This window comes from Sorex araneus, chromosome 9 (genome assembly GCF_027595985.1).
Source record: "Sorex araneus isolate mSorAra2 chromosome 9, mSorAra2.pri, whole genome shotgun sequence".
NCBI lineage: Eukaryota > Metazoa > Chordata > Mammalia > Eulipotyphla > Soricidae > Sorex > Sorex araneus.
Window position 1 is genome coordinate 32698768 of NC_073310.1, and position 17693 is coordinate 32716460.

Sequence of the window (17693 nt, forward strand, 5' to 3'; positions counted from 1 at the left end):
TTAAAAAGAAATCAGAGCTAGACAGATAATACAGTGGGTGGAGTATTTGCCTTGCATCAGGTGACTTGGGCTTGATCCTGGCACTGCATATGGTCCCTTAAACACAGTCAGGAGATATCCTTGAACACAGTGCTATGGGTAGGCCTTACTAAGCACAGCTAGGTGTGGCCCCCAAACCAAAGATGAACAAGCAAACAAACAAAAAACACTTTAGCTAAATTCAAAAGAAAAGTATAAAAATGATATTTATTTAGTTTAGAGTGATAAGAGTAGGTGATGTCTTATCAAATACCAAATGCAAAGGTAGGTAGTAAAATCACATTTTTCAAAGCAAACTACAAACTCTAAGTAGACATATTCTTCTTCATGTCTGTTGAAGTAGAGTATATCACAGCACAGGAAAACAAACAACGAAACGCTGGAATTGGAGGCTGTTTTGGATTCTTGGGAGGCAAAGAGGGGAGGGCTTAGAAGGGTGGGAGGCCTCTTCCCAAGCAGTACTCAGGGACAGTCTTGGCAGTACAAAGTCAACTGAGTTGGACAGTTCAATGCTAAGGTCTGGTGGTGCAGAGGAATACTGGGCCACAGTATTGGGTTACACTCAATGGCCCAAGGATCAAACTTGGGGCCTTACACATGCAAGGCATGTTCCCCTAATCTGTGACTCATCTCCCAACTCCCAAAAAAAGCTATTTTCATCATCTTCCTCAAATACCTTGGTATTGCTAAAATCATGGTAGTGAATATTTTAAGTTTTATAATTTTTTAAAAAGTAGAAAAACATTACATACCCATCCCTGCTGCTATGACTGGTAAAGGTAGATCATAATTGTAGAAAAGAAAAGACAACATCAGAAAGTCAATGTAACTTCGATGACTAGGCAGCAGAACAACTGGATACTCCTGGATGGCTCGTTGTAACTTTAAAATATAAATGTTATATTTTGAATAACTTCATATTTTATTAAAGTCATACATCAGAAAATTAAAGAATCTAAGTATGTATAATGGCAAAATTAAATTGTCTTCTTGACTCTATTATGTACACAAAACTTGAGTTCTAGCTGAATTATATCATAAAATGCAAGACTCCTAAAAGAATAATTTTGTGAATAATAATGATGATGATCATTAACATATTAGTTGTACACCATATTAAGCATTTCACACATATTATTTAATATTACATATTTATATACAAAGACTAAACCTCATCTTCCTCATGTTCATGTATCTAATAAACAACAGAACCCGAAATAGAGATGAAGTCAGTATGAATTACAAGTAAACTTGTTAACTGATGCACTATACTGGTTGTCTGTTTTGAGAGAAAAAGCTTCTCTTGGGAGATTCTTAAATCTAAAACTTCTGAAAAAGAATAATGTAGAATAATGTACAAAGAATGTTATGTTACACACATACACACACACACACACAATAAAGTATAAAGACAGTTTCTGAACTGCGTGCAATGTAATACGATGCAAGTTTCCTTAAGGGAACAAAATCAGTCACTTGAATAAATATTTTTTCTAATTCTCTTTTAAAAATTTAAGTGCCCTACATCTGATGCACTGAAGTATTCCTGATAAATATACACAACCTGACTACTACTGAGAAAAATCACCTAAATGAATGCTATAATGGAATGCTATAAACTAAATGTACTACTATTACTACTATTATTATTATTTTTAAATTACACCATGAACCATAAAGACTAAGCAATTCTAAATTAAGAGTGTAGAGCAAGGACTATGGCTCAAGAGGCAGAGTATACACTTTGTATGTGTGAGGCCCTAGGTTCAATGTCCCACAACCCACAGCTCCCAAGCATTGCTGTGTGTGTGGCCCTTATGCACTGAGTCCCGCTGCCAGCAGCCCTGCAACATCAAAAGTCTAAAGAGAGATGGAAATAATGTAACACCTGATGTAGAATTTATCTTTGCTCTGAAAGATGTAACTGGGACAATTAGTAATATGCTATAAATATTATATTATTACTATTGTGACAATTAATTTGCTTATTTTTAAAATTTGCACCATAGACAAAAAACATCCTTGTGTATATCTGAAAGGCTAAAGGAAAATAACAAAAGGATATAGTGAGATGTAGTTGAAACATATACAGAAATTATTTCACTTTTTCTAATTTTCTAAACATTTCACACTAGATTGGTCTGCAAGTCTTACCTGATGAAGTTAGTTTAGCCTGGAGTCTGAAGGTAAAAGGGCAAAAGAATACTTTCCAGGAGCAGAACCTTTGCCTATACTGGAGGCCTTATGACCAAATGATCATTTCAAGCAAAGTGAGATGGTTTTCAGCTGACTAAACTGTAAGGGACTGAAGATGTTACTTTATATAAATATTATTATTATTATTATTATTATTATTAATATAACATCGTTCAATCTAGATCCTGACATATGTATGGCATTTACCCCAGTCTTGTCCCTGGTAGAAAAAAGAAGGTTCTTTGTTTAACACTCAATACTTACTTTCTGAATACCTTCTTCATTTACACACACTTTAGAGAAAATTTGTTTAAAAATTTTGCTCAGGGCAAAGGCAAAAACACGGATGGCTCCCAGACGCAACTTGTGGCTCATTTCATCTAAGATCTCACAAACTTCCCCTTGGATCACATCAACAGGTTTCTGGGATTCCACGGAAAGCTGAAAGGAGAGCAGGAATAAATTTCTGCATGGGTGTGGAGAGAAAAGGAGGCCACCTAGAATCATTAGGAGTGTCCCCATTCCAGCACAGAGCCACAGAACTGAACGAAGTCTCTGAGCAGTAGTACTGGGGATAGCCCATCTCACCTTCCACCCCCACCAGAACGCTTCTCCTCAAATCAGCATTTGAGTAAAAGGGACTAGACTTAAATAGACCAATATAATATACCCCAAAATGGTATCTCTTAACTTAAAAGAACAAGTTACTTTTCAAAAAAGGTAATAAGTGATCCTATTTACACAACTTTAAAGACTAGAAAATCAAAGAGAATTAGCTTTCTAGGATGGACTAAAGAAATCATCTCATGTTTTCATTTGAATTGTCAATAAACTTAGCACAAATTTCCAAAATAAATCCCTGCCCACCATCTAGACAGTGGGTGATACTGCCTCCTGGGTGGCTCTAGAATGATAACAGCCTTGGATACAATGGGTGTGCGGGGGCACTTTCTGTTTGCTGGCTTAATGGTAGATTTTAAGGTGGAGCAGAGGGATTTTTTTTTTCCCCCTGAAAATGGGGCAGTCGGCCAGATTTCAGAGTCTCTAATCTAGAACATTTAAGAGCTTCTTTTAGATTGTGGCAACACTTCAGCTCACACTACATACAAGGTCATACCGAGGGGCTGGAGCAATAGTACAGTGGTTAAGGTGTTTGTCTTGCAAGTGGCCAACCATGGTTCTATCCCTAGCACCGCATATGGCTCCTAGAGTCCTGCCAGGAGAAAACTCTGAGCTTAGATCCACGAGTAAATCCTGAGCACTACCAAAAACAAAGAACATACTGAAATTGATTGTTGAGATTGCATCAGGTATATAAGACACTACTAAAAATCCCCGAACTATCAGATTTTACAATGTAACTCTATTTTCATGGCATATCAAATTTTTGGTGGAAAACAAAAATCTTCTGTGGCTAGAGATGAAAACAAGTCAGCTTCTGTCTTAGGGGAATTTCGTTTTTACTATTACAATTATCATTATTTTGATTTTTGGGCCATATCTGGTAGTGCTCAGGCTTGCTCCTGGCACTGTACTCGGGGATCACTACTGGTGGTGCTCAAGGCTTTCTCCTGGCACAGTGCTCAGGGATAACTGTGCATTCAGGAGATTTTTTTTTTAATTTTTTAAATTTTATTGAATCACCGTGAGATAGTTACAAGCTTTCATGTTTGGGTTACAATCTCACAATGATCAAACACCCATCCCTCCACCAGTGCACATTCCCCACCACCAATATACCAGATATACCCCCCCTTCCCACCCTCCCCCTGCCTCCATGGCAGACAATATTCCCCATACTCTCTCTCTACTTTTGGGCATTATAGCTTGCAACACAGACACTGAGAGGTCATCATGCTTGGTCCATTATCTACTTTCGGCACGCATCTCCCATCCCAACTGGTCCCTCCAGCCATCATTTTCTTAGTGATCCCTTCTCTATTCCAGCTGCCTTCTCCCCTCCACTCATGTAGCAGTCTTCCAGCTATGGGGCAATCCCCCTGGCCCTCGTACCTACCGTCCTTGGGTGTCAGCCTCATGTGATGTTACCCTACACTCCACAAATGAATGCAGTCCCTCTATGTGTGTCCCTCTCTTTTGAAATCAGGAGATCTTATAGGATGCGAAGAATCAAACCTCAGTAACTGTGTGAAGGCAAGTACCCCATATCCCCCATATCCTCAATCTTCCGAGCCTGTTCAAGGGAAATTTAATTTGATCCTTTTAACTTTCCCTTCAACAAGCATGCTGAAAATAATGCTATGTTTCATGAAGAAAAATGCTCTGTAAATGGTTTTTTTTTTGGGTCACACCCAGTGTTGTTCAGAGGTTACTCCTGGCTCTGCACTGAGGAATTACTCTTGGTGGTGCTTGGGTGACCATATGGGATGCTGGGAATTGAACCCAGGTCGGCCACATGCAAGGCAAACACCCTACCTGATATCACTCTGGCCCCTGCTCTGTAGATTTTTTTTTTAATTTTTGTTTTTGTTTCAGGGCCACAACCAGCAGTGCTCAGTGCTAGGATCTAATTATCTGATAGAATGGCATAGAAAGATATATCAGAACAGGAATCTGAAGATGATTTCCAAATTTTTTCATTATCCCAGAGAAAACACATGGCTGTTTGTGAAGAGCAAAAGGGGTAGGGTCAAATAAAAACTTAAGATAGCACACAGATTTGGTGGAGTTGAGAAGTTACGAGGAAGCAGCAATAGAAGAGGGCCTGGCAAATGAAAGGATCCTGAGTTTGTCTAATACTGATCCATTTTCTGGCAGAGCTGGAGACAGAAATAGGACCAAGAGGTTTTGCCGAAACACTGGAGAAAAGATGGACTCTGCTATTTGTTTATGGTCCCATTGGCTGGAGAAATGATGTAGGGCTTTGGGTTCAAATTCAGCCTTACCTTAGCCAAGCCTCCTAAGCTCCCGGGACTGAGGGGGTGCACAGCATGAAGTACCTATTTGATCCAGTGGGTGTGAAGATGTCTGCATGTCTGTTTGGGGTGGGAAGAAGCTTGTGTGTCTTGATGTGTGTGGGTTCAATTCCCAGGACTCTCCCCTGAGGAGGGGCGGTGCATATTAGCAAAGAAGGTAGCCGGGGTATCTTCTTGTCAGGCTTTTGAGGCTTTCAGTCTCCCTTTCTTCACTTCCACCCCCTGCTCACCAGTCTCCACAGCTCTGGCCACACATTTATTTAATTTCACAAAGGAGAAAGAATGACCAGGGTGGCTGGTCTACCCATCCTTCAAAGGACATCCTGGTTACAGGAATGTATTACAGAGTATAGAATGTATCCTGGTTAAAGAGAAGGCATGGGGATGGATTTAGGGCTGCCTTTTCTCTGGGATGGGAAGTGTTAAAAGCAGACCAGAGAGCAGAGATTATAGAATGTTGGCGAAATAACTTCAGATAACCCTACAGACACTGAATAGGAATAAAGAACAAAAAGACAGGACTAGATAAAATGGAGTCTATAAAGGATTTGGTGGGAAATATTTAGCGGGGAAAAAAAAACAAGGAAAAGGATACATTTGGAAAATGAATAAAATAGTGTAGGTCAGTGTAGAATAAAATAGTGTAGATACAGTGATGGATGAGCCTGGAGCGAGCAGATGCCATCGGGCTACACTAGCACAAGACAGGGACAAATGAAGATGTTACTGGTGCCCACTCGAGCAAATCGATGAACAACGGGATGACAGTGATACAGTGACAGTGTAGGTCAGAGACAAAAAAGCATAAATAAAGATAACAATTGGTTCTGAAGAGAAAGGAAGGGGTAGAGCAATGCTCAGTTCTGCTCTAGGCAACAAAAGGGATGGTAAGGTCATCCTAGGAAACAGGGAACCTGAGCAGGAATAGAAACTAGTACAGTGCAGTACTAGTGAGAAGACAGTACACTGATTCTGAGATTCTTGTGAAACATGTAAACTAGACACTGAACAGATAATGATAAAAAACCTAAACGTTTTTAGGCAGAAAGACAGTTCAAGTCATAGAACCACACACCTGACACGTGTGAGATCCTGAGTTTGATTCTTGGTATCGAATGACCCTTCCCCACCCAGCATCATAGCAGTGGACTTGGGCACCTCAAGTACTACTGGGTGAGGCCTCTATTTTTATTTTATTTATTTTAAAAGAATAAATTTATTTATTTGTTGGCTTTTTGGACCACACCAAGCGATGTCCAGTGGTTACTCCTGACTCTGCACTCAGGAATTACTCAGGCAGTGCTCAGGGCACCATATGGGATGCTGGGAATCGAACGCGGGTCAGCCACATGCAAGGCAAATGCACTCCCCACTGTATTATCGCTCTGATGGCCTCTATTTTTTAAAAAGTCTAAACCCCAACAATATAGTCAAGATTAAAGTTATTAGTTGAGCATCATTAGACTAAAGATGGAAACCGAGATTGTGAGAATGGATAAAATGTATCAGGGAGGCTACAGAGAGGAAAAGAAAGCTGGACCAAAGTTCAACTTTGAACCAAAGTTCAACTTTGAGAACATTACATAGCAGACAATTTATAAAACAGATTATAACAAGAATATCTAGGAAAAATAAGTGATGTTATACACGTAAAGGTCAGAGATAAAACAGTAAGAAAACTCAACAACAATAAAAGGTCAAGACAAAGGTTCCTTTGGAGGTTCACAGTAATCTTAACTGCATTAATTTTAGCAACCTGCTGAAAGTGGAACACAAATGGGAAAGGGTAGTCTACAACAGTGAGGAGTTGGATGAGAAGGGAAAAGAGACATGGAGCATTAAAAAGAATACATGGCTGAGAGGGAAAAGGTGTATGCTAGACAGTCAGCAGAGTGAAAGAGGAGACAAAACAATTCTGGGGATCTGAGAGAACAGCTGAAGAAACGAATGAACAGGTAGGTTCATTCAGAGGACACTTTATTGTCGGAGGGAAACAGAGAAGCAGAGACTACACTACTATTTACTTATTCCCCACTCACCCTCCTCCCTGCCCTTTGGACCACACCTGGCAGTGCTCGCTGATATGTGGACCTAGGGATTAGATCTGCATCGGCAGCACGCAAGACAAACATCTTACTTGCTCTACTATTTCTCAGCTTCCACCTAACATTTTCTTCTTTTATTCTTTGTAACTGAATATCTTACCCTCCCAACAAATATGTCTGTCCCTTCAGAGTCCTCTTCCTACAAACCAACCATATTTAACCACATTATCATTTCTGCCACATAGTTGTTGCATCCTGTTTTTAAGTTAATACCAGAGTGTTTTTTAAAACTCACAAAACAGTTGCACACCCCACTTCTCCCTTTCCCCCCACTTTATTTAAACACCGTGGTTTACAAAGATACGTTACAGGCTTTCAATATTACAACACCAATTCCAACACCAGTGTCAACTTCCCTCCACCACTGGGACCGGAGAGATAGTACAGCAGGTAGGGTGCTTGCCTGGCACACAGCTGACCTGGGTTCAAATCCAGCATCTCATATGGTCTCTCAAACACTGCCAGGAGTAATTCCTGAGTACAGAGCCAAAGTAACCCCTGAGCACTGCTGGGTATGCCCCCAAAACAAAAACAAAACAAAACCCTCTCTCCACTACTGTCTCCATTTTCCCAACCACCCCTCAATCCTAGCCCCATAGCAGGCCCACAGTAATTTGTTTTACAATGCTTGTTACCATTAAATGGCCAATGGAGTGATCAAAAAATATTTCTGTAAGAAGAAAATTTGTGAAAATTGTTGTTTCTCACCATGGGGACATTAAATCCTTATCTGAGGGTTTACTTTGCTGTTGTTGCAAGTTAAGCCTTCTGTGTTAATATGTTAATGTTAATGATCAGCTGGGTTCTGCATTACATTCCCCTAATCTGGTGTTCTACTACTGAGATGTGTTATAGGTTTTGGAGATGTCATGCAACTGCAAATGCAACAACATTCTACAGAAAACACAGAATATTTGATTGGGCAGTCCAGCTGGAGGCATGGGGGTGGCTTTGGGGTGTGGGAAATGTGGCAATACTTCAAAAGCAGTAGTAATAACTCCACTATCCCCAGTCTTGTCCCTCTTTTTTATAAGGTGGGGGCAAGGGTTGGACTGCATGCAAGCTAAGCGGGCACTTTTTGGACCATGCCCTAAACCTCTGATGTGCACTTTCTCAGTTTATTCTCGGTATCACAAACCTGAATGGCCTTTTACTTTGGATACTTTTTGGGGGGTGGGGGTGCGGATGGGCACCTGGCAGTGCTGGGGCTACTCCTGGCTCTGTGCATGGGAGATAATACTATACTGGGGATTCAACAGCGGTCAGACCTTAATCCTGTCTTATCTCTCACATGGTCCTTTAAACTCAGAAGGTCTTTCCTTGGCTAGACCTCTTAGATGGCTGCTACTGTGTTTTGTGAGCTAAAGGCAGCCTGAGTTAGAGGAATAGCATGAGGTGGAAAGAAACTGATTTAGGAGAACAGACCAGTAACTAAGTGACAGATGGTATATGAAAGAAAATCAAGAAGTTGATGAGGGCATCCAGATTTTTTTTTCCATTTTGAGCAACTAGCATATGGAAAAGATATTCTTGGAGACAGAGAAAACTAGGTGGGTGTGTAAATGCACATAGTAAGGGATGTGGATGGAAGGGTCAGAGGTTGATTTAGGTATCTTAAATTTGAAGTACTTTAGAGAGACAGGGGAGATAAGGTGAAAGGGGAAGAGAGTGGAATGGAAGAGGATATATGCCAGGATTTATCATAGATCAATTAAATCAGTTTCTATTAATAGGACAAAAACATTTTTAAAAAGTACTAAGCCAGCAAATAGATTTTTTGAATGTATGTTATATGCTAGAATACAGCAATAAAGAAAATCCTTCCTTAAGGAAGTTTGTGTACTAATGGATAACGAGAGTTATATGTTTTTTCAGACTAGAGCGATAGCACAACGGGTAGGGTGTTTGCCTTGCACGAGGCCAACCTGGGTTTGATTCCTCCGTCCCTCTCGGAGAGCCCGGCAAGCTACAAAGAATATTTTGCATGGCAGAGCCTGGCAAGCTATGCATGGTGTATTCTATATGCCAAAAACAGTAACAAGTCTCACAATGGAGACGATACTGGTGCCCACTCGAGCAAATCAATGAACAGGATGACAGTGCTACAGTGCTACATGTTTTTTCAAGAGTTCTCAAAGTCATTATAACAAAGAGCCACTATTGAAAACTACTGTGTAGCTTCTAGTTGATACAACTTGACTGCACATATGAAATAGATCCATACAGAAAAGACAGTCTTAGATAGATCATGATGGATTAAAACAAAACAATTATGAGCATAGGTTACATATGCCCATATTAGAAGAGAGATAAAGAAATTTCCTGAGGCCAAAAGCCTGCCTAAACCCTGGTTAAAAGTCAAAGAAATAGATAGATGTTCACAGCTGAACCTCAAAGCATAAGCTGCATGGAGGGCCAGCCACCAGGGAGCTCTCATTCTACTTACTGGATATTTTGATGTCTTCAAATGGCATACCCAAAATAGAATTCAGCTTCTGTCTCAAACACATTTCCAGTTCTAAGTTCCCTATTTCACTAGACTAGCCCTATTATCTTTATATTTCCATTCCCTCATTTCATTTACCTGATTGGTCATTAAAGAAGGCCATTCCACTCCTCAAATTTCTTAAATCTATTTCTCTGTTTCTACAATCACTTACCAGTCCTGGAAAATATAATTGCATAGAGATATCATTGCAAGAACATCATAAGACAGATTTCATGTTTCCTTTTTTCGCAGTATAAATCCTCTAAACCATAAACTGATCATGTCATACTCAAACAATACCTTTCAATGGCTTTGTATAGCTTTCAATGGTTGTGTGTAGGAGAAAACTGAAAAATCCCTTCATAACAGAGCTCATGCTTACTTTCCATGTCTCAATTATGGTTTTGTTTTTGGTATTTGAACTGTGCTGGGGATTAGAACTGAGGCCAGTAGTGTGCCAGGCAAGTGCTTTATATTCTGTACTACTTAATGGTCCCTCCAGTCTTAATTCTTATTATTATCCTATATGTACTCTCTTTCATTTGGTTATAGTGAATTGCTTTTAGGATCATACATTTGCATGTTCTCTAGTCCTTAAAAATAATCTGGCGGGGGAGCCAGAGCAATAGTATTGCTTGCCTTGCACGTGGCAGACCCGAGTTTGATACCTGGCATCACATATGGACCCCTGAGTACTGCCAGGTGTAATTCCTGAGTGCAAAGCCAGGAGGAAGCCCTGAGCACCACCACGCGGCTGACCTCGGTTCGATTTGTCTGTTCCTCTCGGAGAGCCCGCCAAGCTACCGAGAGTATCTTGCATGGCAGAGCCTGGCAAGCTACCTGTGGTGTATTCAATATGCCAAAAACAGTAACAACAAGTCTCAAAAAAAAAAATAAAAATGGAGACTTTACTGGTGCCCACTTGAGCAAATCAATGAGCAATGGGATGACAGTGACAGTGACTCTTAAACCTCATAATAAACACATTATGAATATGGTGAATATGCTAAGATACATAAAAGTATATTAATTTATTTCTATTATCTTTATCAAATAAATTATTCACAAAAATTTAATTGTATTTTATAATTTATAATTTTTCATAAGAAAAACTACCCCCAGTTATTGCAACAAAATAAACAAAGGAAAGGGAAATGGGCAAATAAAAAGAGAAAGATAATGAACAAATCTAACAAATTATAACAAAATAATTTTTTAAATTAAATAAACATTTTATTTTTTATAAAATAATTAAGATAGAAAATAAAATCAGGAAAAAAGAGTTCCTAAAGTCAAGAAGAGAAAGAACAGAACTGAGTGACAACTCAGTAGGTAAAGTGGCTGCCTTGCGAGTGTGAAGTCATGAGCTTGATCCCTGATACCATGGCATGTACAATCCTAGCAGCTCTCTGAGGTCTGTGCCTGGCAGCCCTGATGACATAGATCCACAGCTTCAGAAGCAATTTTCAGCCATACTGTAGCCAGGTGTATGCAAATACTGCAAACAATGTGATTCCTGTCAAACTCTGCAACTAGAAGATGTGAAACACTGTGTCAATGAGTGTGAGGTTTGGGGAAACATGGGTGAGCAACAAGGAAAGAGTGTAACCCCAGTGAGCACCACAACTAAAAGGTGTGCACAATACAAGGAGTATGTGTGACCTCCAGTCACTACAACAAAATCAACAAAAGGACAAAATGGGCAAATAAAAGGAGAAAGAACTTGTTGATAATGAACAAATCTGTCCCTGCTTGAAGAAGAAATCTTACCTGCTTAATGATATAATTAACCTCTTCAGAATTGAGAACAGAACTTCTAATATCCTGTGGTTTGCAAGGAAGAATTCCTTTGTACACAAGAGGTGTGAAGCATTTCATTGCAAATTTAAAGTCACTGCCATGCCTCCTTTCTTCTAACATATCTTCAAATTCATCCCATTTTTTAAGCTCCTTCTGTGGATATAAAGCAAATAAAATAATGTACACACTATAACACATATTAGGACCAGGAAGAGACTGTATTGGTAAGGGTTCATTTTTATGCCAAAACTTTTATTCTTTGACATATAAACAAGTGCAGAACGTTCTGATGTCAAATGTTTGTGTGTTTAGAAAAAAGGGATCTGGAAGATGGACCCACAGTTTAGGGCTGCTCTGGGCAAGGGTGAGGTCATAGTGGGCTGGAGCAATAGTACATCAGATAGAGCTTTTCTTTGTACAATTTATTGATCCTGGATTTAATCCCTGGGACCCAACTGGGTCTACTGTGGACCACCAGGAGTGAGCCCTGAAAGCAGAGCCAAGAGTAAGCCATGAGCACTGCTGGGTATAACACCCCCCTCTAATAACTCTGCATCTCTGTAACTATGTATTTATTTCCACTATACCTTCTCATTACAATTCAGCTTCTATTCTACTGATCCTTGAAACTGATGTTTATCAATTTGCCAATGACTTAATTCTTAAATATCTTTTGAGAGATAGTACTGGGGTTATGGTGCTCGCCATGCACATGGTGGATCCTGGATCAAATCCCAAGACTTCATACGATTCCCTAAGCTCCAATAGGAATGATCCCTGAGCACCGCCAGTGTGGCCCAATCCCCCACTGTAGCACTGTAGCACTGTCATCCCATTATTCATCGATTTGCTTGAGCGGGCACCAGTAACGTCTCCATTGTGAGACTTATTGTTACTGTTTTTGGTATACTGAATACACCATGGATAGCTTGCCAGGCTCTGCCATGCAGGCAGGATATTCTTGGTAGCTTGCTGGGGTCTCCAAGAGGGACGGAGGAATCGAACCCGGGTCGGCCTCGTGCAAAGCAAATGTCCTACCCGCTGTGCTATTGCTCCAGCCCCAGCAAAGTTTTTTTTTTAAGTAGCAAAGTAATATATGTTCAATATAAAAATTTTGAAGATACATTAGAGACTCAGAAAGGAAAATTAAATCATCTGTCAGGTTATACTGGTGATATGAGTGAGTGGTATAGCCAGCCATATATCACAAATTCAGCAACACTGACAACATGAGATCTAAACTGCAACTACTGGAACTTTGTAATGTGCCTGTCAAGTTGACAAGCAGGGATAGGGTATAGGGTGGGGTGTGGGGTAGGAAAGGAATAAGGGAACGAGTGGAGGGAAGCTGATACTGGTGGTGGGATAGGTGTTGAAATATTATATGCCTAAAACTCAACTATCAAAAACTGGAAATCAGGGGCTTGAGCAATAGTACAGCAGGTAGGGCGTTTGCCTTGCATGCGGCCAACCTGGGTTCGATTCCCAGCATCCCATATGGTCCCCCGAGCACTGCCAGGAATAACCCCTGTGCATCGCTGGGTGTGACCCAAAAAGAAAGAAAGAAAAACTGGAAATCAGGTTTTTTTCCTTTTTTTGGCCACACAACTGGTGCTCCCCTTACTCCAGGCTCTGCACTCAGGAATTACAACTGAATATTCTCAGGGTACCATATGTGATGCTGGGGATCGAACCAGGGTCAGCTGCATGCAAAGCAAACACCTTACCTCTCCATTGCCCACAGTTCTTTAATAAAAAAAAAAATCACCTGTCAGGGACTGGTCAAATAGTGCATCAGCTTGCCTGGCACATGGTCAACATGGGTAAGATCCCAGGAGTACAGAGCCATAAGCCCTGAGCAATACTGAGTGTGCCCCCCCCGAAAAAAAAAAGCAAAAATTGTTATTCCACAAGCCAGAGCATTTTTAATTTACTTTTAATCAAGATTTTGTGGTTTACAATACTGTTAACAATGGTTTCTTATGCATATGATTCCAAAACCATACCCATCACATTCCTTTTCCAAGAATCCTAATACCTCCCTCTGAATCTCCTCCACCTCCCTCCCCCCCCCAACTAAACTGTGTGTCACCATACATTTTGGGGGTTTTGTGGTTTGGGTTTTTTTTTTTTTCCAGTTCTTGAGTCACACCAGGCTGTGCTCATGGATTGAGCCTGGTGGACTGAGGGGACCATATGTGGTGCTAAGGATTGAACCCAGGTTGGCTCCCTGCAAGACAAGTGCTCTACCTGCTGTAGAGTTACTCTGGCCCCAGCCACTACACATTTCGGTATCACTTTATTTAGTTAATGTTACATACTCTCCTCTGTGCCACGAGTTTCTTCTATAACATCAGTTTTTTAATGTTTTGTATTTGGATTACTTTTCATTTATCGCTATTACAAATAGTGCAACAAACATTTACTTTTCCACATCGGTTAATTCTCATGACTCCCTGTCACAATGAAAAATTCATTTCTTTAATAAAAATACCTCTCAATCTGGGAAAAATTTCCCCACTAAAGTTCATAAATATGTCTTTTTTCCTACTTTCCTCAATGTTAATATTGCCAACATTTTTTTCTTTACTGCATACACTATGCTGAGTATTTTCACAATTAATTAAAAATACTAATTACATATGCTTCTGATTCTCTTGCCCATCTGAGTATGCAATATACAAAGTTAGTTGCAAACACTTCATACTTGGCCTTTTCAAAACATAACTCATCTCTCCCTGTCACACTCTTACTACCTGATTATTTTCCTTAAATCTCAATCAATAATTGCCACACTATATCCCTTTACATCATTTTAGATCCTCCCTCACTTTTCAAACATAAGGAATGTATCAATTTTTATGTCCTCTGTGTGCAGGGGCCATACAAATCTTGTCTATAACCTTTCAATTCTCATATATGTGTTGCAGAAGTAGACACTTTCCACCCTGTCTGTCTTCTACTACTTCTCTTCTTCTAATAGTCTAGTTATACAAAGACTAGGATAGCTCCCTAAAAACTCTATGCTAACTCATAGAATTCCACATCTTTGCTTAATTTTCTACCTCTTAGCATCCAGTATCAAATATTTGAGCACCACTTATGATTACATGTGATTGGTATTATTTTTTTGCAGGGTTAGATTGGCAATCCATACAGACACTCTCCTTTATGAGTTACCAGGTGTTTCGTGGTACCAGTTACTGAGAGGGCATTCACTAACGGCCCTTCCTCACTGATCACTTGTAAAATACTTTGTCACCAACCCCAGCTCCTGTTCAACCTCCTCTGTGACCATTTACTGACTCTTCCCTAAAGATGACTAAATTGATCATGTTCTCCTACTTTTAACACATTTTCATGAGACCCTCTAATAGACTTCATTAAACATGTATTTGGTGTCTCCCACATAAGATGTGAATATTTAGTCTGGGTAGGTTATGTGTCAAACATAGTAATATTTCCAGTTTCTTATAGGAACATAATCATTCGAGAATGAAAAAGTAGGGGCTAAAGTGATAGTACAGTAGGTAAGGTGCTTGCCTTGCATGTGGGTGACCTGGGTTCGATTCCCCATATTCCATATGGTCCTCCTGAGTACCTCCAGGAGTAATTCCTGAATGTAGAGCCAGGAGTAAGCCATTAAGCATCATCGAGTGTAGTCCCAAAACTAAAATAAATTAAGTAAATGAAATCATTTCTCGATCCCTACTGATGATACCTCCCTAGTAGCCACAGAATAAATTACAAACTTACAACCCAATGTTTAATTTAGTGGTTTTAAATTTAGGAAATACTTTCAAATAAAATGGGCACTTTATAAATACAGTGAGCAGGATACCCTAGATTCTTTTCTTTGGTGGTGCTGGGGATCAAACCCAGGGCCTCACTTGTGTGAAGCAGATAGTTCACCGTTACTTAAGTAACTACATCCCTGGTCCTCTACAATCTTGATTAATGTGATCTATGAGTGGTACCTAGGCATCAGAAATATTTTTTAAAGTATTACAAATAATTGCTACATGGAGTCAGGGTTGGGGGTTATTGCTCATTAAATGGTCTTCCTACCATGCAGAAGTACCCAATATAGATTAAATATATTTAGATGGCCTAAGTAAAATTTCACTCTCACTCTTTGTTCCCTGCATCTTGTTGTGTTTTGATTTTGGGGTCACATCTGATAATACTTGGGGGGGTAGTCCTAGTTTTGCACTCAGGGACCATAAGGAGTGCCTGGGATCAACCAATCCTGGGTTGGCTGAATGCAAGACAAAAGCCCTACGCACTGTACTGTTGCTCTGGCTCCTGTTCCCCCATCTGAACTTACATAGCAGGCTACTCCTTGTTGATAGCTAAATAAACAGACCTCTTCTTGTACCTCTATGTCAACTATGCCAGGGAATCCATTCATTCAATAAGCTACTGAGATGCCCACAATTGTACCAGGCACTGTTTTAAAAAAAAAGGCTGAGAATACAGCATGAATAAGGAAGACCAGGACTATACACTGAGGGAGCTTACATCCCTTAAAAAATATAACAAATGAAAAAACTAAATCACTCAGGGATTCCACCAATAATATGCCAGTAAATGTTGATAGGAGAACCCTAATTTACAGTGTTAGTAAATTTCTGTGATGTATGTATCCCACAGTGACAGATTTTAAGCAACTGTTATGACATCATGAAACACAAAATTGGGAAGACATGCACAAAAGATATTATAAGATTTTCATCATACTGTATGATTGTCATAAGCACCTCAAAAGTATAAGTAAGAATTAGTAAGATTATTAGAATTAGACTTAGTAATTAGAAAATGCTGAATTTTATTTTAACAGACTTTAATTGTAAATTTATATAACTTCATTTTAAATTTTAATAATGGCTCTTTCAGAAAAAATAAACTGTCAGCTTTGAAAACTTCAAAAGCTTAATATAAGATTGCTGTAGTACAAAACTAGAAAGAGAATATAGAGAAAATAAAATGAGGAAAAATGATTGGAGAACTGCTTTTTTTTTCTTTTTTGCTTTTTGCTTTTTGGGTCACACCTGGCGATGCTCAGAGGTCACTCCTGGCAGTGCTTGAGGGACCATATGGGATGCTGGGAATTGAATCCAGGTCGGCTGCGTGCAAAGCAAACGCCCTACCTGCTGTACTATCACTCCAGCCCTGGAGAACTGCTTTAGATTGAGAAAGGCCTCTCTGAGGAGGTAGCATTTGAGACACAACCTCAATAATAATGCAAATTTCTGGGGAAACAATATGACACACAGAGGGGACTGTGAACACATTGAGAGGACAGGCTTACAGTCTGAGAAATAGGCCAGTATATTTCTCCCTGCTGCAGTCTAGTGAGCAAGATCAGGAAAATAAAAATGGTAGCAGCTACCTGATTATGTAAACATAAGACATTTTAAGGTGTCCAGATTTTTAAGAGTCAGGGGCTAGAGCGAAAGTACAGTGGGTAGGGAGCTTGCTTTGCATATAGCCAACCTTGGTTTGATCCCTAGTACTCAAATAATACCCCAAGCTCCACCAGGAGTGATATCTGAATGAAGAGCCAGGAGTAAAGCCCTGGGCACTGCAAGATATGCTCAATTTTTTATTTTAAGAAAAGGTTTCCATACTGCAATGGGAAGCCATAATTTGGATTATAAACAGTCTAAGGACTGATTTCCAGCTTTCATTTCATTTTTTAGTCTATTTGAAAGATTCCAAGACCCCTACAGTCCAAATATAACTTACTTGCAAGTGATTTCTAAATCTATATATTTAGGACAGATATTCCTCTTTTGCTGTGGTATCAAAAAGCAATATATGTATGTATACATATATATATGTGTGTGTAGCACAGCGGGTAGGGCATTTGCCTTGCACGTGGCCGACCCGGGTTCGATTCCTCCATCTCTCTCGGAGAGCCCGGGAAGCTACCAAGACTATCCAACCCACACGGCAGAGCCTGGCAAGCTACCCGTGGCGTATTCGATAGGCCAAAACAGTAACAAGCCTCACAATGGAGATATTACTGGTGCCCGCTTGAGCAAATCACTGAACAATGGGACAACAGTGCTAGAGTGCTTCCAAATTTCTAACTATATTTGGATAGTCCCCAAACACCTTGTAATA

At 39.9% G+C, this 17693-nt stretch overlaps 1 protein-coding gene and 1 non-coding gene across 2 annotated transcripts in view; both read right to left on the reverse strand.

Annotated features, from left to right (window-relative positions):
- Positions 1–17693, reverse strand: part of GNPAT (glyceronephosphate O-acyltransferase) — a 39653-nt gene that overhangs the window by 17286 nt on the left and 4674 nt on the right. Inside the window, exons 2-4 of the mRNA XM_055147093.1 lie at positions 11535–11717; positions 2500–2676; positions 792–921 (exon numbers count right to left, since the gene is read on the reverse strand). Coding sequence (XP_055003068.1) covers positions 792–921; positions 2500–2676; positions 11535–11717 — 490 coding nt within the window. The remainder of the gene's footprint in view (positions 1–791; positions 922–2499; positions 2677–11534; positions 11718–17693) is intronic.
- On the reverse strand, positions 14401–14504 carry LOC129398989 (U6 spliceosomal RNA). Its single transcript, XR_008626844.1, has one exon. It is a non-coding gene; the product is annotated as a U6 spliceosomal RNA (small nuclear RNA).